This window comes from Diplotaxodon limnothrissa, linkage group LG4 (assembly GCF_057381915.1).
Source record: "Diplotaxodon limnothrissa isolate DT_005_m linkage group LG4, D_limnothrissa_male_GT1.1, whole genome shotgun sequence".
In the NCBI taxonomy this organism is placed as follows: Eukaryota; Metazoa; Chordata; class Actinopteri; order Cichliformes; family Cichlidae; genus Diplotaxodon; species Diplotaxodon limnothrissa.
Genome location: NC_140599.1, coordinates 3,894,563 through 3,919,843, shown reverse-complemented (window position 1 = coordinate 3,919,843; position 25,281 = coordinate 3,894,563). Strand labels below are relative to the sequence as shown.

Sequence of the window (25,281 nt, the reverse complement as noted above, 5' to 3'; positions counted from 1 at the left end):
ACTCGGCTCAAGATTACTCCAGGTGTTAAATCTGACATCTTAGAGAAGCTAGCTGAGGCGATTTTTCAGTTTACTGCTTATCCTCAAAATTACCAAATAGATGAAGTTGCAGGGGCACTGATCAAAAAATTCCCTTGTCTGCGAGAGCCATCTGCCACAGGTTACTATGGCTGGATGATTAGCCTGAAATATAAGATGGCTAATTACAGGACAAAGATGCGCAACATTGGCTGTCCTGAAGTGACTATAAATGCTTTGAAAAACAAATCCAGTGATGATTGCCTCCCAGCCAAAAATGTTAAGAAACCTAAAAAGGCTGAGGTCAATTTTTGTCCATTACACCCAGCTGGCGAAACGGATGACAGTCTAGAAAACATCAGGGTTGAGCTTTTGACCGACGTCAGACGAAGAAACAGTGCCTCAGATGTAAGACAGAAGATGTCAAGAACATTTTCCTACCGTAGACAAGAGGTGGTGCAGGGAAGTCCAACTGCTGGGGAGTTTAAAGCTAGGTGGCCTGCACTTTTCCAGATTAATGAGGTAAAGGCATGCTTTTTTTTTTTTTTTGCTGAGTGTTCTTTTCAGTAATTCCTTATGTTATACATTAATTAATCTGGGCCACTTGGATTAAGACGATCCCTAATATAGGTATAAAGAGGCTGGCATTTATAGTGATTGACCTGTGTACCGTACAGAGTATTTATTTGAGCAGCACTTAAAATACAAGTTGTGTATGAAAAACATAAGTGACTTAAAGTGTAGAAACATGAATAAAATAAATTTTTGATTGTTTAAGTAAGTTTGCACTACATATAGGGCCCAAACTATTTTATAGTGAGTTTGATTATTGAAATGATTGATTAATCATCTCAATAATTAATAGAGTGAAATCAGATTATCAATTGTGAATTAACCTAAAACCTTTCATTTAGCTATTAGTTTTTAGTTAGCCTCAGATTGTTAAAAGCATGTGCTAAACAAATGTAAATTAAAAATGTGATGAACAAACTTTGTTGCTCATAAGATAAAAAAATAAATGGGTCAAGTTAAAACCCCTAAGACCTCTCACCACCGAGAGGTGCTGACCTCACAGGTGAGACACTCCCACCAGCAGACAAAGAGCACAGGAAAATGTGTTGCCAACCACCTGAAACAGACAAATATCTGCTTTTTAAAACCCTTTAAACCCGCTAAATGGACTGATGCCATTCATTTCTTCTTTGATTAACAGTAGTAACATCCTTTATGCACTGTATACTAACCCATATGCTAATCATGCTTTATGAAGTGATGGCAATTACATTGTAGCATTTAATGAAGAAATAACAAAATAACCATACCAATGATTAAGCACCAGTCTTTTTTTTTTTTTTTTTTCTCTGTGTGTGTGATACAGGTAAATGCTGAATTCCAGCGTATTACAACACTTCAACTGGAGACGACCTTCGCGGCACAGTTAGACAGAATTACACCTCGGCTGATGACAGTTTTCCAGAAGAAGGGCGGTGTTTCTGGGCAGAAACTTGCCCACCACTTGCAGATCATGCAAGAGGTAAATCTGAATATTGCAAATTCTATTTGGATTTAATTTGTCTTAAGTGGCAAGTCACTGGTGAGTCAAATAAGCCATTTTAGGTGACCGGCCAAGCAATCTAAATTTTGAAATTTTCATATATAAATTTTATTTACTATGTTTGAACTGACTTATGATAAAATTTACTTATTGCGAATGTCAGACATTGTTCTTTTTTCCAAATTGGTTTAATCAGCAACTCTCTTTAAACAGGCTGAAAGTGATGTTAAAGTGAAGAGGGAAGCAGTTCTCAGGGCACTTTGCCTCTACCTTGGTGAAGAGGACGGAAGCCTTATTCGGGAGTACTTGGTAAGTCATTGTTAGCAAGTCATCTATACACACACTTCTTAGATATTTGCACACACACACAAACGACTAGATTGGAATTTAATTGTAGAGTTAATTTTTCTTTTACCTTTTTATTAAATGTTTAGGACATTGAAGGAGATGACATCCAGAGAGGCCTAAAGAAGCACACCATGGGCATTTATGTCATCAACAAGGAGGATGGACAAAATGGACATTATGATGACATTGGAATATTTGTTGAAGGGGAGATGGTCATGGACAACATTGGATCTCCGGCCCAAGCTTGTGCATTGATGCTTGGAGTAATCTATGCACTAAACCTAGCCTACCCCAAGGAATTGAGGCACTATTATGAATTCATTCAGAAAGTGTTGATGGGATTGGATGGGAAAAAGCTCTCCCCCAAAGTCCTTGGGCTGAAGAACAAAATTGCTACTGGATAGGAAGATTTCTAAAACCACACATCCATTTACATTTTGCTATGTAAATTACCAATGACTGGTGCTCTTGTGAATAGGAGTGAAATATTTGTATAACCATCATTCGTTCTCACGTTCTGTGTTATGTTTTGATTGAACATTTTCACTTTCAATAATGAATGTTTCACGTTTGGTACATTTGAGTAGCTTGAAGAGCAACTTTGTAATTATTCAGTTTACCGAAGCAATTTTTCTTTATTCCGGTCCTTGATAGCTGCTGCCCTATAATCAGTGTTAACTCACCTGATTTAAAAATAAATAAATAAATAATAATTGCATGATTACCACACTGCAGCACACTGGTAACACTTTAGGACTATTGTTTTGAAGCAAGTATGTTAGGTCAGAAAACATGTAAAACATTAAGAATCCTCAAGGAAGGACTAGAATGGAAAGCAGTAAGGAAAACACAAGTTTAGTTTTAAGTCTAATTACCTTATTAAAATGCAATTTCTAAATATGGATCGCAGAACAGCAAGTCTGAAACTTTGGTTAGTTTGTGGATGCATCAGTTTGTAATTGTGATACTTTATACCGCTGGCAGTGTTTTATTCTTTGTTAGAGGAAGAGAAACATTGGTTAACATTTCTCTTGTCTGTTGTTTCTGTTTTGTTTGAATAGAGCTTTTTAAAGCTATTAGTTCATAGGCAAAAGTTTTGTAATTTGTATTATACAAATTACAGCAATTTCCCTTACATGTGGATTCTTATTCTGTTTGCAACAAATTTTGCATTAATAAATGATGTGAAAGAATTTTGTAGTTTTCATTATTGGCGTTATTAAAAAGAACTACAAATCAGGGTAAGCAATATTTTTTTTAAGTAAAATTTACTTAATTGAAATAGAGAGAAATTAACAATTTTATTGATTTGAATATAACTTTGGGACATAAGTTTAAAGGAAACAAATTATTCTGGTACACTTAACACAACCTTAGTTGGAATTACTAATATTATTTGACTAAGTCGTATCCACAACAGTTAAAGTAGCTTAAAAAATATATGTTGGCTTTACTCGCTTAAATTAAATTCTGTTAACTTAAAAAATATTTCTGGATTCAAACAAATTTATTTCGTGCAACCACTTGTCATAAAAAAATTTAGTAAATTGAACAAAACATTTTTTTCAGTGTACATGTATATTTGATGATGTTGGTGTTTGGCTTGATTGTCAGCACAAAGAGGGAGAGAGAGGAGCAGAGAGGGAGAGAGAGAATGAGGACAGAACAGAGATGAACAAGAGCAGGTGAGACACATGTTAGTCAAATGGTTGTTTACCACAAGTATCACCGTATCACAGGTCCTCATGTATCTCGTACCTAGTGTTTCTTTTTAGGTTTGTTATTTTTCAAATTCTATATTTATTAAGTTATGCAGGCTTGTTTGCACAACAAGGATAAATAATTATATAAACTTTTCTCAATCTAAATAGTGTCATGCATACTACCCTTTCAAATGTCTGGCTCCGCCTCTGCTTTTGTGACAAAAATAATTCATAATAATTCAATTTAAATAGGCCCCGGGCAATAGTCTGGAAACTCCGGCGATGACGACGTGCAACACTACGAAAGCTGAAAGTGAAAGTAAAGATGCCAGAACGAATCAGCATCTCTCCAAGGTAGGCAGCAAAGAGCATTCTTCATTCTGTGTGTTCAGTGTGTGTCGCTGAAATTGGGTCATCTTTAGCTTTTCTGCGAAATCGGTGTTGCGCGTGTTCAGTTAACTGGACATAGACATGTGGCTGAGCAGTAGCGCTGTGACGCCTGTCAAAGTATCTTGTGCGCAGTGTGACGAGCGAAAATAATGTGAAATTTGTGCAAAGTTGGTTCAGGCATATAATGTGTGCGCCGTGAGCAGAGCGCGTTTTCAGAATAAAGAACATGCTTGAGTTCTAGGTCAGCTGTTATCGATCTGTCGATACACGCACACATCCGAGGGGGTAAATCAGAAACAATCATCCGACTTCAGAGTGTTTTAATCCCGTCGCCGTTCACCGTTAACGATAGAAACACGTACAAAGAGCGGATTCGTGGGTATCATGCCTGCGTGACCAGTAGCGGTTTTTGATACGGGCGGTGGCCCAGGGGTGCATCGTGGTGGAGGGCCAGCGCATTTTAGGATCGGTTTTCTATCGCCCTTTTGTCGGGAGTAAGGGCGCCCTCCGTTTGCGAGGTGCGCCTGCTGCTTGCGGCACAGGGAGGAGAGGGCGGGTCGGCGGGGGAGTCTCTGGCTGGAGCTGCATCTAATAACCAACAAACACGAAAACACCAGACATCATGATACAGACTTATAATTTGCACCGATGTTTTTTCGAAATTCTGTGTGCGAAAAGTGAGCGTGAGAGCCCTCGGTGCGCATGCTCGCTGCTGAAGTCAAAGTAAACTTTATTGTCATCTCCGCTCCATACAGTCCAGAGACGAGACGACGCTCCAGTTACAGCAGTGCAAGTAAACAAACAATAAATATAAGAAGAGTAAGAAAACAAATATACACTTTAGGACTCGGGGTAAAGGATCAATAACAATTTAAAATTTATAATTTACAGTTTGATGATTTAAAGTCTCACACACACACAACCCGTCGAAAGGGGCGGGGCCGGCTGCTTCCAAATAGAGCGCATTTCATTCCTAATATTGTCAATCCAAGCCCATTATGTATTCATGATTTCAAGGGCATAGATTTGGTTTTGGCATTGGTGGGGACGGATGATTCAACCACCGAACCCTGCCCTGTTTCTTTTTTCCTTTTTGTTTTTGCTTCTTAATAAAAAGAGGAGAAATATACTTGGTACATATGTTATTCTACATGCTTTTAAACCATTTAAAATCACAATTCATAGTTTTATATGTGAATTATATAATGTTAAATTACTATTAAACAAATGACTATTTTAGGCTTTAGTTCACTTCAGCCATATTCCATATAAATCAGGTATAAAAATAGCTTCAAATACAGTCATGACAATAAAAGAATATGACTTTAAGGACTTAACAACATTACTTCAGTTACACCAACATCTCTTATTAGCACTAAGGGAACACTGAATGACCTGCTGGGTTTTGTCCATAAAACTACTCATCTAAGATTACCACAAAGTAAAAGATCTCTCAGCAAAATTATGCAACATTTTAGGCACTACTGCCCCGATTAACTCAGTGAGCTGGGATTTTTTATTCCAAACATGAACTACTGTTACAGCAACAGACATGGACTACTGGTGTCCCACACAACAACTCAATGTCCACTATGTGAAGCAGCCAAACACATGCCTGCTCCTCTCGTTAACTGAGATAAACTGCTGGCATATTGGTTTTACATCTATACTGTCCAGCCTCTCCTGGTGGACACACAGCAGCATTGTTTAATCTCTTTTGAGTCACTGTTGACCTTACCCATCTTTTTAGTCTTCTGAGAGCACTGAAGCTTCTTACAGCCTCAGTACCTGCGTTTTATCCTCAGATTAAAAGTATTATTCTGTGCTTGATGTGCCTCAGCTTTGGCCCTGGCTCCTCCCCTCTGACTGCACTAGGACATATTGTCATCTGACAAAATAACACATTGATTCGTGCCATATAAAAAGTGAGACATGTCAATTCAGATTCTTTGTCAAACATACACTAATGAATCAATTTACATCAGCAGCCTAACAATTGTCATGATAATAAATACTAGTTAATCTACAGCACCAACTCATCAGTCAGTCACCTGTGAGCTCGCCTCTCCACCTCTGAGCTACAACATGGCAGAGCTGCCTCTGTCACCTGATGAATAACAGTGAGACACTCCACATACATGCAGTCACACATGTGCTTCAAATACAGTCATGAACCATCAAGTCATCATTTCACCTGTGTCACCATTACTCTCTGAGCTTTGTGTTGGTTGGAATATTTGCAAAATCATGACTACCTCATGACATTTTGTCTCAAAAATTAACCCTATGAATATGTCAGCACCATTAGGATGAAATTATTGTGTCACCAACATTTTAACGTTAGACATATCATTTTAACAGCCTCTGTAAACTAATATCCTGGCTGCTCGAGGCTGCCGTTTTCTCTGACAGTTTCAATCAAAATTAGAAATGCTGCTCTGAGACTGAGAGAACTAATAGTGCTGCCTGTTGTGCAGTTTGTTTCCAAAACACGTTATTCATGGTTACATACAGTTTTAGACTGATGTGGGCCAAAGCCTAGCATAGCCTGTAACGTTATTATGACACATTTTATGAGTGAACTTGGCTTTAAGTGACTTACAGGTTTCTTTGAAAAATACTTTCTTATATCCAGGTTCTTCCTTTTTGCTGCCGTCCTCCTCTCCTCCTGGCAGCGCAGGTTTGCTGCAGAGCTCCCTGAAAGGCACAGCCAATCACATTGCCATATTTGTCACATGACGTAGGACTCCAGTAGAGAACGTAATTGAACTCTTTCTGCACCGCTGGGTGAATGAGATGTCGACAGATCGTTTTTTTTTTCTTTCTATTGGGTTTGTTTTTCTTTACTCGAAGAGATCAAATTATTGGTGGGGACAATTCAATAATCGCTGAATATTGGTGGTCCATGCCAAATCTACGCCCTTGCATGATTTGAATCCTGGGTTGAGCGAAATCCCAGAAATAAAGACAAAGTGAATCTGTGAACTAAGGTGTAGGAAAGAAAAGTTCAAAGCCATCAGGTGCTCAGTTTAGAAAAAAGAGAAAAGAAGAGGAGGAGAAACGAGCAACAGATACAGGTAAGCAGATGTGTCATTGGATAATGGCAGGTCATCCTGAAACAATGAGAATCAGAATACTTTATTAATCCCTAAGGAAATTATGTGAGTTACAGTTGCTCCAAGAAGAAATGGAAAAAATAGCAACAGTAACAGACTAAACTCCAAACAATACATTATGATACACAGTTTAATATTAATTAGTCATTGTCAGTTGTTGATTTGTCCTGTTCTCATTGTATGACAAATTATGATGGCTGTTTGGTAGCTGTTTGCATACAATGCATACTCTCTCTCTTCACATGTGTGTGTGCTTCTCTGGTGAAATTCAGTGTGGTCTCGACAACAGTTTTATGTTAATGTACAACCCTTAATATGTTTTATGTATGTGTGTCCGTGTGTGTGTGTCTTTGTGTGCATGTGTGTGTGTGTGGGGGGGGATGTCAGATGGAGTGTTCACCCAGGGCGCCAAACAGGCTAGGACCGCCACTGTGCATGACTATTGCCTTCGGCGTGAGCTACATACGTGGCGAACTTGGTCACCAGCATTCATGCTTCATTTTAACCTTTTACCAAGTAAGATTTCAAAACAAAGCGCAACAATTGTGAAACAAAAGTTTGATTTAAAAATTCTGTCCCAGGTACATTTCTAGGTAACAATAAGGATTCTTCAGCTGACCTGTTGCTTGTTTAGGAACAAAAGTTTATGTGATGATCGGAACCAAAATTGGGACTAATCTTTGCCTGTTACTGATCTGATTTACACAACAGACATGTTGTTGTTTAATAATAATGTTGATAACTAGAGCATGTCTCAAAACCATCTGGATAGTGTCAAGTTTACCACACTATAACATCAGCTCTTCCTGTAACTACAGTCTGGGAACATAGCAGGCAGATGCTTGAGAGGAATGCTATCCTGGAGGACTCTATCTGCTCAGCAGTCCGGGTCTGCTTTTTCCTTTTTTTTTTGTTTCATCACACCTTAAATGTGTGACTTGTTAAAAGGTGTGCATGGCAGGCAGGCTTTTCTTCTACTGTTTTCTTCTACTTCTACTGTAATAGATGCAGTGCGTGTGTTTTAGCATCGTCTTGCTATTTTTGTGCTATATTCAAGAGGCGTCATCTGGATGGGAGCAGATGTTGCTTTAAAACAGGGTTGGGAAGCTCCAGGCCTCAAGGCTGGGGTCCTGCAGGGTTTTAGATATATCTTGAACACAGCTGATTTAAATGGCTAAATTACATCATCAACATGTTTTGAAGTTGAAAGAAATTTAAAATTTAGATTTTTTATTTTAAATGAGCTTTGGCTCAGAGAAAATGACAGTGTTTCAAACATCCTCAATGCAGATGCGGATCACACAGTGAACAGAGTTCACAGATAGTGATCTCTCAAAGTGTGGTGCTGAGCCCATGCACTAATATCCATTACAGGATCAACTAATTTTCAGACTTTTGGCTGAGTGTTTCGATTAGATGTACTGCAGATGATGAGAATCTGCCAGTCTTTACGTCTGAGAAGCTGTGCATTGCTCGGTGTTTTGAAGGAAGGCTCAGAGGAGGTTGGAGATTGTTACCATCATTAGGGATGGGTATCGTTTAGGTTTTATCCTATACCGGTACTTTTGAAACGGTGCTGGTGCTTAAACGGTGCTCGAATCGGTGCTTAAAGAATCAAGAACACAAACTTTGTCCTAAAACCTCTCATATTTAGCTGTTTTTTGTAAAAAAGATAACAATGTTAGCCTTTTCTGCAGCTATGGGGCATATATGGTATCACTCTTGGCTGGAAGCAGTGCTTAATCATTGAAAAAAAAAAAAACACCAACTTTATCCAAAAACCTCTCACGTTTAGCTGTTTTCCACTTTTTCTTTGGTCATTTTAGCCTTTTTGTCCAGGGAGAAGGGAGTATCTGCCATCAAACAAGACAGCCGCATGTAACTACGACGGTGTTTGCTAGTTCACCTTAAATGCATTAATTTGATAACGTGGTTAGCCTACTCAATGTAAACTACTTGGTCTCTTCCTGTGATCTCAGATTAACCCAGAAGGTATAAAGCAGGAAGTAAAACAACATTTCCTCCTTTTGTTTCTGTAAGACAGGTAGGTAAGGTAACTTTAAACAATAAAAATTAACAGTTGAAATAAAGAACATGTTAACTTAACAAACTCGTAGGAATTGATTTAAACCAAGATGTTATATTATATAATCTGTAAAAGTGCAAAACATAAAGAAACCTGGGATAGTAGATGTTTGCCTATTGCAGACTACATGTAGGAGCCATATGAGTTGTTCCTTTTTGACTAAGTGGGTTGGTTTAAATGGACTCACTGTATTGGTGCACGGGTGTGGGGCGTGTCTCATGGGTGTGGTAGATGATAAATCTGGTTGCACTCACCTGTTCACTAGTGATGGGCAGATGAAGCCCCATGAAGCACTGAAGCTTTTCATCCAATTGGTTCACCCCAACGCGAAGCTTCATGAAGCTTCATTTGCTCTAGCAGGACACCTACTGGACGTAAAAATAATAGTTGGCATGAATTTGAAGAGTGTGGCATTTTGCACACAGCCTGTAAATGTCAACAACAAAAGGAGTGTGTAAAACATCTATATTGTAGTGATGGCAGTATACTGTGTATATTTATACTGGCAGTATGGAAAATGATTATTTGGAAATGCTTGAAATGGAAATGATCATTTACTGTGAGGTGAGGTGTGGTTGGGGTGTGGACAGTGGTTGTGCTTTTGTAACGTTGAGGTATGGACAGCTACACACTGAGGCTTTGAGCCTCAGTCCTGCCTGTTCACATTTTATTCTGTAAAAACTAAATTTTCACTGCTTTTATGACCTTTTTAGTGGGGAGAACATAGCTAGGATTTAATGATTTAACAAATCTTTTGAATCCTTTGTCCTCCACAATGCTAAATGGCTGGGAGTCCTCAATCACCATGCTGACCAGGTCTTCATCTATTTGAGATTGTTCTCCTGAGGAAAGACAATAAAGATAAAGCACAAATATAAATATCACACATGTAACTTATAACAGTTGTATAATATTGTTATATCATTTAGTAACATTACTGCATCCTATATTATCATTGCATTTGATGGCTCACCTGGTCTTGCTCCACAATCGGTGTTCCTCTTATTCTCATGCAAAGCTCTGTAGTGCCTAAGCATGGATGAGGTGTTGCTGTTATATCCCAGCTCCCTGGCACATAGCAAACACTTCACCTTGTACAAAAGTCAAGACAGCTCAACATAAATTGTATTGCACCATCAGTATCATGAAAATACATCTTCTGTAGAAATACCTTGTTGGGAGGAATAAGATCAAAATGTTCCCACACAGGGGAGGACATCCTCCTCTTCTTAGCTGGCTCCATTCTCTCCTGACTTTCTCTCCTCACTCTCATAAACCTCCAAACTGTCTCCAAACTCTCTCTAACCGCAACTCTCCATCAAACACCCACATTTTTGAATGAAGTCTGAGGGGTTTATATCGCTGTCATATCTCGCGGCAAAGTTCGAACCACTTCATGAACCAGTCACGTGGTACAGCCGGGCAGCGAGGCTTCGGACGTCATCATTTTCAGCTCCTCCCATAAATGAAGCAAGCCTCGATACGCGCTTCGCGGAAACGCCCCCTCCATTACTCGACACACGCTCCGAAGCCTCGATACAGAACGTCCCATCACTACTGTTCACCGCACCTGGTGTTGATGAGCAGAAAGGTAGGATGAGCAGCTTGAATGATTTTGATGTATTTTGACTGGAACTTGATGGTTTATGTATATTTGTGCACTAATTGATGCCATAGGCCAAACTGTGTGTTGGCATTGTAATTAGTGCAGTTATTGGTGAGTTGCAGTTATTTGTTTGTGCAATCTGTGCATTTGTTTAATAGTTAATCCCATGTGCTGATTTATATATTGGACAGTTGCATGTGGAATAAAAGGAGCAAATGATACAGAAGTGTATTTTATGCATTTATTGTTGTGCGTCATCTGTGTCCTCATGTTTAGCCTGCCGCGGCCATTGGTTGGAGGAGCCGCAACAAATTGTCAACAGAAAAGTTTGTAGGTTTTATTGGATTATTTATATATAGATGAGTTTTATAGTTTGCTGTTGCCTTTGTCCATGCAGCTTTTAGACGAAGCCTTTGGCTACACACAACAGATTTCTTTCAGGAGTCTTATTCCCGTTAGGTTTCAGCAGTACAGCTGCACTAGGCGTTGTACTGATTTGCTTTCTAGGTATTGTGCATCAGGCGGCTGAAGCCATTGGCTTGGGAGTACCGCCGCAGTTTGTGTTTAAGACAGTTTGTCTTCCTCACAGCTGACAGTATGGAGGTACATAAATACCCACCGCTAGTATGTACGGAAGACTAGGTTGAGTTAGGTTTAATAGGCAGATAGTGGGGGATATTGCTCCTGTTAATTGTGTGTGTCCAAGGTTTATTGAAGGGAATGTCATCAAGTTGATGTGTTGGAATCAATATGTGTGGCATAGTTGCAGTTTAGTGTTTGGATTTTGTAATGTTTTGAAAAAAATGGAGACACGCCAATTAATACAATGTGGTGATGCGGATGGAAAGAAAAGACAGCTTCAAACAGAACGTCACACTAAGATTAATAAAATTAAAAAGGTCATAAAGGTTAAAGAATTAAAGCAATCTGAAGATAATGTTTCCACTGTTCAGGCTCAGTTAGAGAATTTGTCTGTGTTGCTTAATGAGGCAACTCGTCTGCATGAAACCTTGCTTCCTTTGCTTCCTCAAGAGGAGCAAGAAAAACAAACTGCTTGGTTTATAAGTGTGCAAGCACATAATACTGAGTTTATGGAAGAGATAAAGAAATTGCTTCATGATGCAAAGGGAAACCTGAAGAGTAGAAATCAGGTGTCTGAGCTTGATTTGCCACATTTAAATCCACCTGGTGTTGAGTCTTCTGATGTATTACCTGCTGGAAATGGTTCTGGTGCTTCTAGGCACGCCGGGAATGTTGGTAAAGGTGCTGCAATAGATGATGTTAATCCAAGTGATAGCGTCTCTAATGTTGCAAGCAGAAGTTGTAGGAAAAGTAAATCATCACTCAGTGGCTCAATGGTTTCATCTGCCTTGTCAGCACGCATAACGGCAGAGGCTGACATGGCTGCCCCTCTTGTTCGACAGAGGTTGTTGAAAGAAAAGCATGCTTTGGAAGAACAAGAAACACAGCCTAAGAAAAGAAAGGAGCTGCTTGACTTAGAAACTGAAATAGCAGCCTCAGCAGCAAAGGTGAATGTTTTAAAAGCTTCTGAAATGTCCCGAGTCTCAAGTGCTGTTAATGGTAAATCTGATGGAATGAATTCGTATTTAGAACGAGAGCAGGGGCGTTTAGTCGTTTTTAAATCCCAATGCTCCGACGTTCAAGCCTGTGTTACCAGAGCAACCATATCAGGGTGTCGATGCAAGTGATCATCAAGCACATGTATTGGATGTGAGGCCCGAGGTTAAAAATACTTCTCAGCCTAAGGTTGTTTCGTTGGAACAGTCGGAGACGAAGTTATATCAAGTATTTCCAGGTGCAGTTTCGACTACTCGGATGATGTCGCAGTCTCACGCACAATCGAAACCTCTTACACATACAGTGCAAGGTGGTGAGGGTTATGATCATCTAGTCAGTTTTGAAGAAACAAAATGAAATGACAACTTTACTGGCTGAGCAGCAGTCTCTGTTTTTGCTACCAAGTCGTGACATTCAGTTATTTGATGGCGATCCTTTGCAATATCAAACATTTATGAGAGCTTTTGAGCACATGGTGGAGAGTCAAGCTCACAGTGCTAAGATTTGTTTATATTTTCTCGTGCAATACACTAGAGGCCATCCCAGAGAAATGGTCCGAAGCTGTCAGTATATGCCTGTTGAGTATGGATATGCTAAAGCTAAATCTTTGCTCCAAGAGAACTTTGGCAATTCGCTGAAAATTGCTGCTGCCTACATCGAAAGGGTCAGTAAATGGCCATCTATAAAATCTGATGATGTGAAGGCTTTGCAGGAATATGGGTTTTTATTAAGGCAATGTTGTAATGCAATGGGAGATGTTGAGTCCTTGCATGAGTTGGATGTCTCTGCTAATATGCAAGCAGTTATTAAAAAAAAAAGTTACCCTATAAGCTCAGGGATAAATGGAGGAATGTTGTCTGCGATCTGCAGGAGAGGTTTCAACGTAAAGTGGTTTTTAGCGATGTTGAGTTTGTTGAAAGGCAAGTTAAGATCGCAAGTGACCCATTGTTTGGAGATATACATGATCCTCCGACAGCCACCAGAAAAGAGGCGAGGAATGGTAAGTCTCAGTTTTACCCTAAGGCTAAGCGGAGTAGTTTTGCTACTACAGTGGCCAAGGTGGAAGGGAAGATTGAGGCGAGAGAGTGGTTCAGTTGTGACCAAGGTTTGCTTGTTTTGTGGAGCAGGGCATATGTTGGATTTGTGTCCTTCATTTGAAAGAAAGTTGCACTTTGAAAGATTATCTTTTTTGAAAGAGAATGGCGTGTGTTATGGTTGTCTGCGCATTGGGCACAGAAGCAAGGACTGTAGGAAACGTCTCTTGTGTAAAGTCTGTAAACAGAAACACCCCACACTCTTACATATTCACTCCAAGCGGAGGGAAAGTGTTGCAGTGCAAACTATAGGAGGGGGAGAACCACCAGATGAAGGTCCTTCATGTGCTGTGCAAAGCAGTGGTGTTACTGGGGCCAGTGAGTAAAATAGTGCTCTGTCCATAATACCCGTTAGAGTGAAGGCCAAGAAAGGTAATCAGTCACTGATAACCTATGCTTTCCTAGATCCTGGGAGCCCAGCTTCATTTTGTACTGAAGGGCTCATGAATAGGCTGAATCTTTCAGGAAGGAAAACTGGCATTCTTTTGCGGACAATGGGTCAGGAGAAAATGGTCAGTAGTTATGTTGTTTCAGATTTTGAAGTAGCTGGTTTGGATTTAGATCACTACTGTGACTTGCCTGACTTATTTACTCAGAAAAGCATGCCTGTTCATCAATGTAATATTCCTCGACAGGAAGATCTCGATAGATGGCCACATTTGCGCTATATTAAGCAGGGCTCTAGACTAACTTTTTGCCATGGGCGTACCGGTACGCCTAACTTTTTAAAGTTAGGCGTACCGGTACAAAAGTTAGGCGCACACAAATTTTATAATTGATATAATATGTGTTTTTCTGGATACACTGTGCTTTTTCAGCATTCAAAGATTGATGACACCGTGTCAGAGCACTGGCTATGAATTTCAGAAGGATCAGGCCTTAACAGAAAAGTTAGCAATAGTTCTTTTCCTATTACAGCTACATCCACTTCTGTCGTGCCTAGGCGGCTCACTAGGGCTGGGTATCATCACTGATCTCTATAATCCATTCGATTCCGGTTTTCAAAGTCCCGATTCGATTCAACTTAGCCTCAGACAGTCAGAAATATTATAATTCTGATCATTTATCAGTACTGACTTCTTCAGAATTGTGAACATCACAGCAGATGCCTTTGTGTCAAAGTAACTGAGAATAAAACACAGAAAAACATGAAGGAGATTTTCCTGGTCTGGCTTTTTATAGCAGATAACCTTAAAAATATTCTACAATGTTCTGCATATAAAGTTTAAATTTCTTCAGTATTGAACAACAGAAAAAACAGGCTTTCTTGTCCGAGGTCATTTAAGTGACAAAAAGAAAAAGACAGCAGCCACAGCGCTGTAAACAACGGTAGACTGGTGGGTAATAAGCGAATGAATAACACAGAAAACAGAGATTGGAGACGGGAAACTGTTCTTGAAGTATAGCGAGAGATAGAGAGAGAGCTAGCTGTGCATGAAGTGTGATTTTAATAGTCGTGGAAGCAAAACAGCAAAATTCATGACGACATTGATCAAATGTGAAGCGCAGTTTGCTGCTTCTTTTGCTGCTGGCTCGGTGGATTTTGGTTGGAGAGACAAAACCTGCAGCTCAGAATCGGCGCAAAAAGACGTAAACACAGCGGACCGGACGCATCGGGATCGCTGAGCTCCGACAGCGTGTCCGTCTACGGGCCGTCGGGTGAGAAAGCCGAGAAAGACAAAGCTGATTCTGATGCGTCGGGTCTGTGTTTACGTCTTTGTGTGGAGTCCGTGTACCTGCTCTCATCTGCTGTTTGGTTGTTGTTGAAATGGTTTTGTGAGCTTTAATCTGAGAATCTGGCGTTTCTGGCAAAACACGGTTATATTTAAAAGTCGATTCAGGATATAATGAATTGATGTCGCTTTAGTCAAGCTACTCACCTCCCACTTCCACCTGCACTTCCACGATAGGGGCATAATGTGTGTCTGTTGTTGACCACAGGGAAGGTTGCAGATTTTTTTTAATTTTTTTAATTTATTTATTTATTTTTTGCTACCCGAACAGTTGGTCGCACAGGTGCAACCAAATATATATATATTTTTAGTCGCACCACTGAAAAATTTGGTCGCACTCTAGAGCCCTGTTAAGATACTGGAGATAAATTCCGGGGTAGACCTGTTGATCGGGACCAATGTGCCCAAGGCTTTAGAGCCATGGGAGGTTGTTAGAAGTCAGGATGGAGGTCCCTATGCAGTAAAAACTATGCTGGGTTGGACGGTGAATGGTCCTCTCAGAGAGGATCGTAAGACTGACATTTTTGATGTGAGTTTCAATAGGATTTCCGTGGCAAGATTGGATGAGCTGTGGGAACGTCAAATGAAGGCTGATTTTCCAGAATGTATTCAGGATGAGCAATTTGCTTTGTCTAGAGAAGATCAGCAGTTTATGAAGTCAGTGATGGACTCTTAAATTGGTTGATGGTCATTAGACCATTGGTTTACCTTTTAGGTGCAATCAGGTAAAAATGGATGATTCCTGGTTGTCATGGCCAAAGTTTCTTGCTGAACCAGAAATTAATTGGCCAGTGAACCTTGATTTTGGAAAGATCTCTTTAAATGATCCAGAGATTAAAATGGCCATTTTAGTTCATGCTGTTGATGCAAATGTACGGTGGCCCTGAGAGGCCAAACGGACTGCAACTTCAGAAACCGCTTGCAAGAAGAAAACCGCTTGCAAGAAGAAAAACGCTGCAAAAGCACACACAACACAATGGAAATAGGAAAAAAGACAACGGAAATGTTTCTGGGGAGACAATAACCGGACGGACCAGTTGCACGAACCAAAACATGCTAACAAGACGCATCGAACCATATAGAGAGCTCAGATGATGAAGAACAGTATTGGTCTCAGAGAGTGAGGCACCACCACTGTCAGCCTCAAGGGGATTTAATGGTGTCTGCACCTGCTACTGAACTGGACCAGGACCTTCAGCGAAAGAGCACGGAGCTTAGAGTGGATGCTGAAGAGTTTCAAGTAGAAATGGTGAATGGACAAGGTAACGCTGAACATGACACCTCAGCATCATCAGACACTGTTGCTTCGCCAGGTCAGCCCAGTGAAATGAACCCAGAACTGTCGGAACCGCAGCCGAGAAGATCTCAGAGGGACAGATGTCCACGGAAAATATTGACTTATGATGCGTTTGGCCAACCAGTTCAAAGAGCAATTGGTCACAGTGTTAACCCATTGTATGCCAGTGCAGCAGCACCGCCATTCTATGACCAGTTTGGAGTACCTTGGCCTGCTCTACAAATGCCTTACTATGCAGCTTATGTGCCAGTTAGTTATTATTGAACTGTGAAAGAGTTTTTTTTTAATTTAAATTATGTTATTTTTCAAAAATGTATGGAGACTTACAAGGCCTTACCAGTATGGTGACACAAGTATTTGATACTTTTGGGGATGGTAGCGTAAGACATTGGATCGTTATGTTTGATGAGGTTAATTGTGATTAAATGGTTACTATCTAAGTTGATAAGCTCCGGAGCACATGATAAAGTGATAGTAATGTCTTAGAGGGTAATAATCAGAATCAGAATGGGGTTTATTGCCAAATGTTGAGCAGGTTTACAACATTAGGAAATTGCTGCGGTGCTTGTATGTGGACTGTTGGAAACAACTCAGCATTGTTATAAGCCGATGCTTATCTGGTAAGAGAGTAACATGCGATTCTGTCACCTGAGGTCCAATAGTGCATCGTGAAAGTGATCTTAAAGCACTGCTAAACCCTATTCCGACTTACGCCATCTCTACATTGTCACAAGGAAAAGAGAACTATAGTTGTTTATTTTTGTTTCTTATTGTCATGTTTCCTCAATGTTGGGACAACATTTATTTAGCAGGGGAGGAATGTAGCACTTGGTAAAGTGTAAAGCTAAAATATGTCCAAAACATTGCATAAATCTGTTGGTATTTGTGTTATTCAACTATATGTTTGGATTTTTGGCTGCTACATGTTTTTCCACCAGTAGGGGGCAGTCACGAAAAAAGAAAAACTATGTTCAAAAAAGGAAAAGAAGAAGAGTGTATTCTTGGGCTCTGTATGTGAAAGCCACGGTTCTGAAGTACCCAAATAAACTCGGTTCTGCTGTTTACACCAAGTTGTCCTGGAGTGGTGTAACACGTTCACACTAGAGCGCGTTTGCTGTCGCATTTTATTTGTAGTGTGAACAAGCAGACAAAAAAATCGGATTTGATCAAACAATCGGAATTGAGCATTAAGACCTGCAGTGTGAACGTAGCCTTCGTCTCCTACATGGTAAGTATGATGTAATTATTGCTCTAAAATAATTAGGGGCCGGTATGTAGGAGCCATATGAGTTGTTCCTTTTTGACTAAGTGGGTTGGTTTAAATGGACTCACTGTATTGGTGCATGGGTGTGGGGCGTGTCTCATGGGTGTGGTAGATGATAAATGTGGTTGCACTCGCCTGTTCACGGCACCTGATGTTGATGAGCAGAAAGGTAGGATGAGCATGAGGCAAAACTTTCTGTTGACCGCAGCTTGAATGATTTTGATGTATTTTGACTGGAACTTGATGGTTTATGTATATTTGTTCACTAATTGATGCCATAGGCCAAACTGTAAGTTGGCATTGTAATTAGTGCAGTTATTGGTAGGGTTGCCAACCGTCCCTTAAAATACGGAATCGTCCCGTATTTCGAAACAAAAGTACACGTCCCGTATTGAGCTAATAAGGGACGCACTTTGTCCCGTAATACAGTGAGAATCAAAAGTAGTCTATAACTTTTAATGGAATTAACGCTTTGTTTGAAAACATAATTCCCAGCCCCTCTCCTGCTTTGTGACCAATGAGCTGACAGCACACTTACGAGTATGACAATTCAGATTACCACTCATCTCATTGGTCGAGGAAAGGTCGCTTACGGAGAAAATACCGGAAGACAACAAATGACCACAACAAGAAGCATGGCCAACAGGGGAACAAACGCAGACACTGCGGTGCAAGTCTCGGACGACAGTACACCTAAAGCTGGGCAGACACTGTGCAATTTTTTTCAGTCACGTTATTCAGCTCCTGCTCAAACTGCACGATTGACTCGCAGTTGGTAGGTCACGATGCAGGTCTCACACTATACCGCCCGATGCTCTGATGCGACCTGAGTGCTCACACTGTGCGTCCATAAAATGAAGGTTATAACAGAAAATCTGTCGCGCTCTCCCTCTGTCTTTCACTCACACAGACACACCACCACCATCAACTTTGCTAAATTGCTAATGAAAAACATTGATCAGGCAGCTGTGATTGAGCAGCAATGTAGATCCAACTATTTTCACGGTTGTTGTGGTCGTGATAATTTTGTGAGGCCACATCGAAAAGGCTCGGATGAGCTTTCCAAAGTTCTACAAGTTGTGCCTCCATCGCTTGTGTCCAGATCACACGCTGCACAGCCGTGCTGCTCCATCTTTTACACCAACGTTTACGTGTTTGCGCGCGAGCAGTGTGAGCGGCTGTGGTGAGACCCTCACGAGCGATTGATGATCGGGAGCTGGTCCTGAGGTGTTAATCACTTCTCTTTACCCCACGTATACTACACGATGCACGATGAAGGCCAAAATCGGTCCGATCACTCAAAAATCGGCTCAAAATGGGCCTAAAACCGCACAGTGTGAGCCCAGCATTAGAGCAGCAATGTTTGTTCCCCTCAGAGAAAGGGAAGAATGGGAAAAGGAAAACACCTGGCTGGAAAAAGTTAATATGGGCATGTGCAGTGAATATCAGCGCTATGTGGCCAGAAGTGTGATAATATAATTTATTTTGTGTAATAAACAACTGCAAGGATAGATGATTACAACAAATAGATGACTAATACATAAAAGTAATACATAGATGAATAATGATGATGAGTTATGATGCATAATCATGGGAACAAGCGGGTTTACAAACAGGAGCAGCTGATTAGCATTAGAAAAGCTGAAATAATACCTCAACTGAAGCCAATTGTACTAAATGCACTAAATGTGCACTGTTACAAGAATATTTTTCTTTCTATTGTTTTCTATTATTTTAAGTTAAGCAGGACAGAGTGCTTTTAAAGAAAGATTTACTTATATTCTCAAAAGTTAAGCATGACAGGCTTCTGTTTAAGAAAGAGACCTGTTTTATTGTGTTAATGTTGTCATTTTGAGCTAAAAATAAATGGCTAAATGATCATTTGTTTCACATGTGTTCATATCACAAAGAATAGAATATGCATCTACTTAAATCAACTTCAAGTCAAATGGTTAAAAAAATAATTTCACACACAAAAAAAGAGCTAGAAAATTCACCACACTGGGAAGGGTGAAGACAACTGGGTCGCCCGGCCCTGGCCACGAGGTGTCCCTTATTTATTTTTCAGGGAGTTGGCAACCCTAAGAACCAGCACTGAGGCCTGTTACATTTATACAGCGTTAGAGCAACAGCTGCAGCCTACAGCCTTTAAACTAGCGATTAAAATGCTGACAGTAAACTCGTCAGTCCAGATGTTACCACATTACTTTGTGATACTTAAGAGTTAAAACAACTGAGACAGGCTGATTAAAATAACATCTGTCAGTTCTCACATTTAATATATCAAGACTGGAGATCACACTACTGATTTCAGTTCATTTAATATGTGAGTGCACAGATTCATTCTCAACTGGACATAAACGATGATCAAAGGTTGTATATATGATGAATTCATCAAATCCCAGCCTCTAACACGGTGCGCTGAATCTTAGCTTTGAATGTCCAGTATATTCTAATCAGTGCAATGTAAGAATTCACTGAACCTACAGTATCTACACCTGTGTGGCAAAGACACAGATAATGAAATTTAATTGTTAATACAATATATATCATGAGAAACGAAAACTGAAATTGATTCAGCTCAGTACTTTTCTCTGTATGCTCTGATTATAAAGGCCTTAAATTCTGTGATATATACTGTAAATGATTTTCACAGAGGTCTTAAAGTAGTTAAATCTCTGCTGATAGTCTGGTTGTTTATATTTTCACGTTTTTGTCTCTGTAGGGCTGTTTGATGACGATTTGGACTCCTCTGGGAGATGTCACACCCACATCTGTTCCATGCTGCAGCCATGGATGGTGTTATAGCTCTGAGTCAGCTTTGGGCCATCAGACGCACACACTGGAAAACCAGCACCTGGACTTCGTCATGCTGCTGTTGTGAAAATACTGGTTACTTGTAGTTTTCTCAGTATAATAAAGTGATCCATTGCTCCCACTTCAAAAGTGTTAATTAGCTCTGACATCTGTCTCTGTAAGCAGTGATTTATCAGCACAAAGTATTGACAGATCAAAGGCATTCATTACAGTGATCCACAGCACCACATGTTAATGTGTTTGTTTTATTTAGTATCACTGATCCGTCTGTGCTGCAAATTTCCTCACTGTCAGGGTTTTGACTAAAGTCTATCTTTATTGTTTCTGCACACCACACAGTTTGTTTCCTCCATTATTTTATCATTTAAATTATTATTAACTCATTCACTGCCATTGACGTCTATAGACGTCAATTGAAAAACTTACGTTGACTGCCATTGACGTCCATAGACGTCAATGGCAGTCAACGTAAGTTGAACTGAAGCCCACCAGCAGTAAAAGTAGACCTGCAAGGAGGTGCAGGGTTTGAGCACGTATGGGATTGCGCAGTGAGACAAAAATGTGGTGCAAGTCTTGTTGTGTTTCACTGCCAGCCATTTGAAAATGGCTGGCAGTGAATGAGTTAATAACGATTATAGATACAAACCCAAATCCAATTTTGTTAATAAATCTAAAGGCAAAATACAATGATTTTCAAATCTCATTGTGACAAAGTGGGTGAGAACACCATTTGTCCATTTTCTTAGTTGACGTTCTTGTTTTGAATTAACCATATTTCATATGTAGTGTTGCGGCTCCTTCAACCAATGGCCGCGGCAGGCTAAACATGAGGACACAGATGACTCGCAACAACAAACTGATAAAATACACTTCTGTACCATTTGCTCCTTTTATTCCACATGCAACTGTCCAATATATAAATCAGCACATGGGATTAACTATTAAACAAATGCACAAACAAATAACTGCAACTCACCAATAACTAGGGTTGCCAACTCCCTGAAAAATAAATAAGGGACACCTCGTGGCCAGGGCCGGGCGACCCAGTTGTCTTCACCCTTCCCAGTGTGGTGAATTTTCTAGCTCTTTTTTTTGTGTGTGAAATTATTTTTTTAACCATTTGACTTGAATTTGATTTAAGTAGATGTCTATTCTTTGTGATATGAACACATGTGAAACAAATGATCATTTAGCCATTTATTTTTAGCTCAAAATGACAACATTAACACAGTAAAACAGGTCTCTTTCTTAAACAGAAGCCTGTCATGCTTAACTTTTGAGAATATAAGTAAATCTTTCTTTAAAAGAACTCTGTCCTGCTTAACTTAAAATAATAGAAAACAATAGAAAGAAAAATATTCTTGTAACAGTGCACATTTAGTGCATTTAGTACAATTGGCTTCAGTTGAGGTATTATTTCAGCTTTTCTAATGCTAATCAGCTGCTCCTGTTTGTAAACCCGCTTGTTCCCATGATTACGCATCTTAACTCATCATCATTATTCATCTATGTATTACTTTTATGTATTAGTGATCTATTTGTTGTAATCATCTATCCTTGCAGTTGTTTATTACACAAAATAAATTATATTATCACACTTCTGGCCACATAGCGCTGATATTCACTGCACATGCCCATATTAACGTTTTCCAGCCAGGTGTTTTCCTTTTCCCATTCTTCCCTTTCTCTGAGGGGAACAAACATTGCTGCTCTAATGCTGGGCTCACACTGTGCGATTTTTGGCCCATTTTGAGCCGATTTTTGAGTGATCGGACCGATTTTGGCCTTCATCGTGCGTCGTGGGGTAACGAGAAGTGATTAACACCTCACGACCAGCTCCCGATCATCAATCGCTCGTGAGGGTCTCACCACAGGCGCTCACACTGCTCACGCGCAAACACGTAAACGTCGGTGAAAAAGACGGAGCAGCACGGCTGTGCAGCGTGTGATCTGGACACAAGCGATGGAGGCACAACTTGTAGAACTTTGGAAAGCTCATCCGAGCCTTTTCGATGTGGCATCACAAAATTATCACGACCACAACAACCGTGAAAATAGTTGGATTTACATTGCTGCTCAGTCACAGCTGCCCGATCAATGTTTTTCATTAGCAATTTAGCAAAGTTGATGGTGGTGGTGTGTCTGTGTGAGTGAAAGACAGAGAGAGCGAGCGACAGATTTTCTGTTATAACCTTCATGTTATGGACGCACAGTGTGAGCACTCAGGTCGCATCAGAGCATCGGGCGGTATAGTGTGAGAGTACATCGTGACCTACGAACTTCTAATCCCTGCGAGTCAATCGTGCAGTTTGAGCAGGAGCTGAATAACGCGACTGAAAAAAATCACACAGTGTCTGCCCAGCTTTAGGTGTACTGTCATCCGAGACTTGCACCGCCATGTCGGCGTTTGTTCCCCTGTTGGCCATGCTTCTTGTTGTGGTCATCTGTTGTCTTCCGGTATTTTCTCCGCAAGCGACCTTTCCTCGACCAATGAGATAAGCGGTAATCTGAATTGTCATACTCGAATTGTCATAAGTGTGCTGTCAGCTCATTGGTCACAAAGCAGGAGAGGGGCTGGGAATTATGTTTTCAAACAAAGTGTTAATTCCATAAACATTTATAGACTACTTTTGATTCTCACTGTATTACGGGACAAAGTGCGTCCCTTATTAGCTCAATACGGGACGTGTACTTTTGTTTCGAAATACGGGACGATTCCGTATTTTAAGGGACGGTTGGCAACCCTACGGGTTCTAATAGTCTGAGCTGCTTCCAGCTTTATTTGTGAAGAGCACAGCAGCTTAGAGAACGCGTAGCGAGCTCGTACAGCTGCGACGTAAAACTTTCACGAGCTAAGATGACCTTAAAATAACGGGGCTACGTGCGGTGATGCTAGCGTTAGCCATGTTAGCACGTTACCTTCACAGGTGGTCAGACAGGCACTCAGTCAGAGGTTGTGCTCTCCGTTTCGCTGCAGGGTCCCTCCCGAGGCTGAACGGCCTTTGTACAAGCACACACGCTTCTTAGCAGGGTGACGCTATGAGCTAGAAAAATCCAGGCTGGCAGACAGCCTGTGTCTGACCAACCAATCTCCTTTGAATAGCAGCAGGATTTTTAAAATGAAGTTGTTAATCCAACTGCTAATCCACATGTTAATCCCTGAGCGAACAGGAAAGGGAAATGGATTTTGAAATGCAGTTTATTAAAGTGCAATTCAAAAAAAGGTTTTTGAAATGAAGACTTAAAAAGCATTTTAAAAATCTGTTTATTAAATTGGAATTCAAAAATGAATTTACAAATGCAGATTTTATTCTACAATTCATTATTTAAGCACGAATTTATTTTTTTTTTTATTTCGATGCGCGTGGCTCTTGTGGTCCTCCATACCAGCTCAATAGGGGACCCGGGGTTTAAGGCTCATTAGAGCCACCGAGAACATCGGACTCCCGGAACATTGTTTTCAGACCTCCGTGGTCTTTCGCTACTTGGGTTAAGCACAATATATAAGTCACAAAAATGTTATTGTTTGGCTTTTTTCAGTGTTTTATTTGTCCTTGATTAAATCGGTTTTGCTGAAATTAAAGTTCCAGTTTTCACACAGCTGAATAAACGTCAAACAGAAAACTGATTGAACTGAAGTGTGAGATGGACTCCAATGTCCTGTTATATTTTAGGGAGCAAGGAGCAGATGGCTGCCTTTAATAAACTCCTGAAGGCTGAACGGTCCCATTTCATAGCCTCGCACTTCCGGTCCTCTTGGTCTGCGATTTATAAGAGAAAAGGCTTGAAAGCACTCTCCACCTGTGAGCAAAAACAAACCCCACCCCCCTCTGCCTTTCCTATTCGTCCAAAAAAGTACCATGTCGACCAATCAAAAAATGATATGGCAACGTGGCATTTAGTTGTTTAGGAAGGGGGAAGTTTTAGGAGTTATGGCGGTGTTTTGAGATGTGAGAGATTTGCGACGTTTAGCGCAAATCTTGTGTAGTTAGTGTGTAGTGTAGTCAATAGTGTTGTTGTGTGTCAGAACAATGAGGCGACTGCTGAGTGTTACAGGTGTTACAGCAGTGATACATCTCCTGCTGTCAGGCCTGCAGGTATCAGGCTGTTGGTCTCCTTCATCTCATAGTGGACAGGAATTATTTTTTTGGAGTGGCACAAATAATTTGTGTGGCATCAGATTTGATGCAGAACAGCTGTTCTGTAAATAGTTTGAAATGTTTATTTAAAAAACGCCTTGGCTGCATTTAAAAAAAAAAAAAAAAAAAAAAAAAAAAAAAGCTGCAAAAAACTTTGTTTGCCAAACTGAGTAACTTTTTTGAAGAAGTAACTATATAATTAATTGCCCACCATTGGTCATTATATACTGTATTTTGCCGACAGAGTTACAGACTCTCTCAGAGCTTTATAAAAAAAGAAAAAAAAAAAGAAAAGAAAATTGTTTTCAAAATTGGAGTGCAAGTTATTTTTGCTTCCAATAGTGTTAACATGCTACACAGGTCACGAACAAGATTTTTTTTTTTTTTTTCCATTTTCATTGTAAGTGGGCTAAAGCAGTTAATTAAAAGTCATCTAACATAAATGTAAATGCTGTAATTTGATTATTTTAATAAACCATGAAACTTCGATGGATTCGATGCCAGCATGACCACAGTGCACACGTCTGATGTCGCTCA

General features: G+C 40.2%; 1 protein-coding gene across 1 annotated transcript; it reads left to right on the top strand.

Annotated features, from left to right (window-relative positions):
* The first annotated feature begins 216 nt into the window (after positions 1 to 216).
* Positions 217 to 2,325, top strand: LOC146633057 (uncharacterized). The gene is made up of 4 exons (XM_085351967.1): positions 217 to 540; positions 1,397 to 1,552; positions 1,787 to 1,882; positions 2,008 to 2,325. Exons 1-4 carry the CDS (start codon positions 217 to 219, stop codon positions 2,323 to 2,325), a joined length of 894 nt encoding a protein of 297 aa, XP_085208093.1.
* Positions 2,326 to 25,281: the final 22,956 nt, after the last annotated feature.

What these genes read in the sequence shown, in the direction of transcription:
- LOC146633057 (XM_085351967.1), top strand. Translation starts at nt 217, where the DNA reads ATGCGCAACATTGGCTGTCCTGAAGTGACTATAAATGCTTTGAAAAAC. An exon ending in CACTTTTCCAGATTAATGAG is followed by an intron (nt 541 to 1,396) that starts GTAAAGGCATGC and finishes TGTGTGATACAG; the next exon opens with GTAAATGCTGAATTCCAGCG. An exon ending in GCCTTATTCGGGAGTACTTG is followed by an intron (nt 1,883 to 2,007) that starts GTAAGTCATTGT and finishes TTAAATGTTTAG; the next exon opens with GACATTGAAGGAGATGACAT.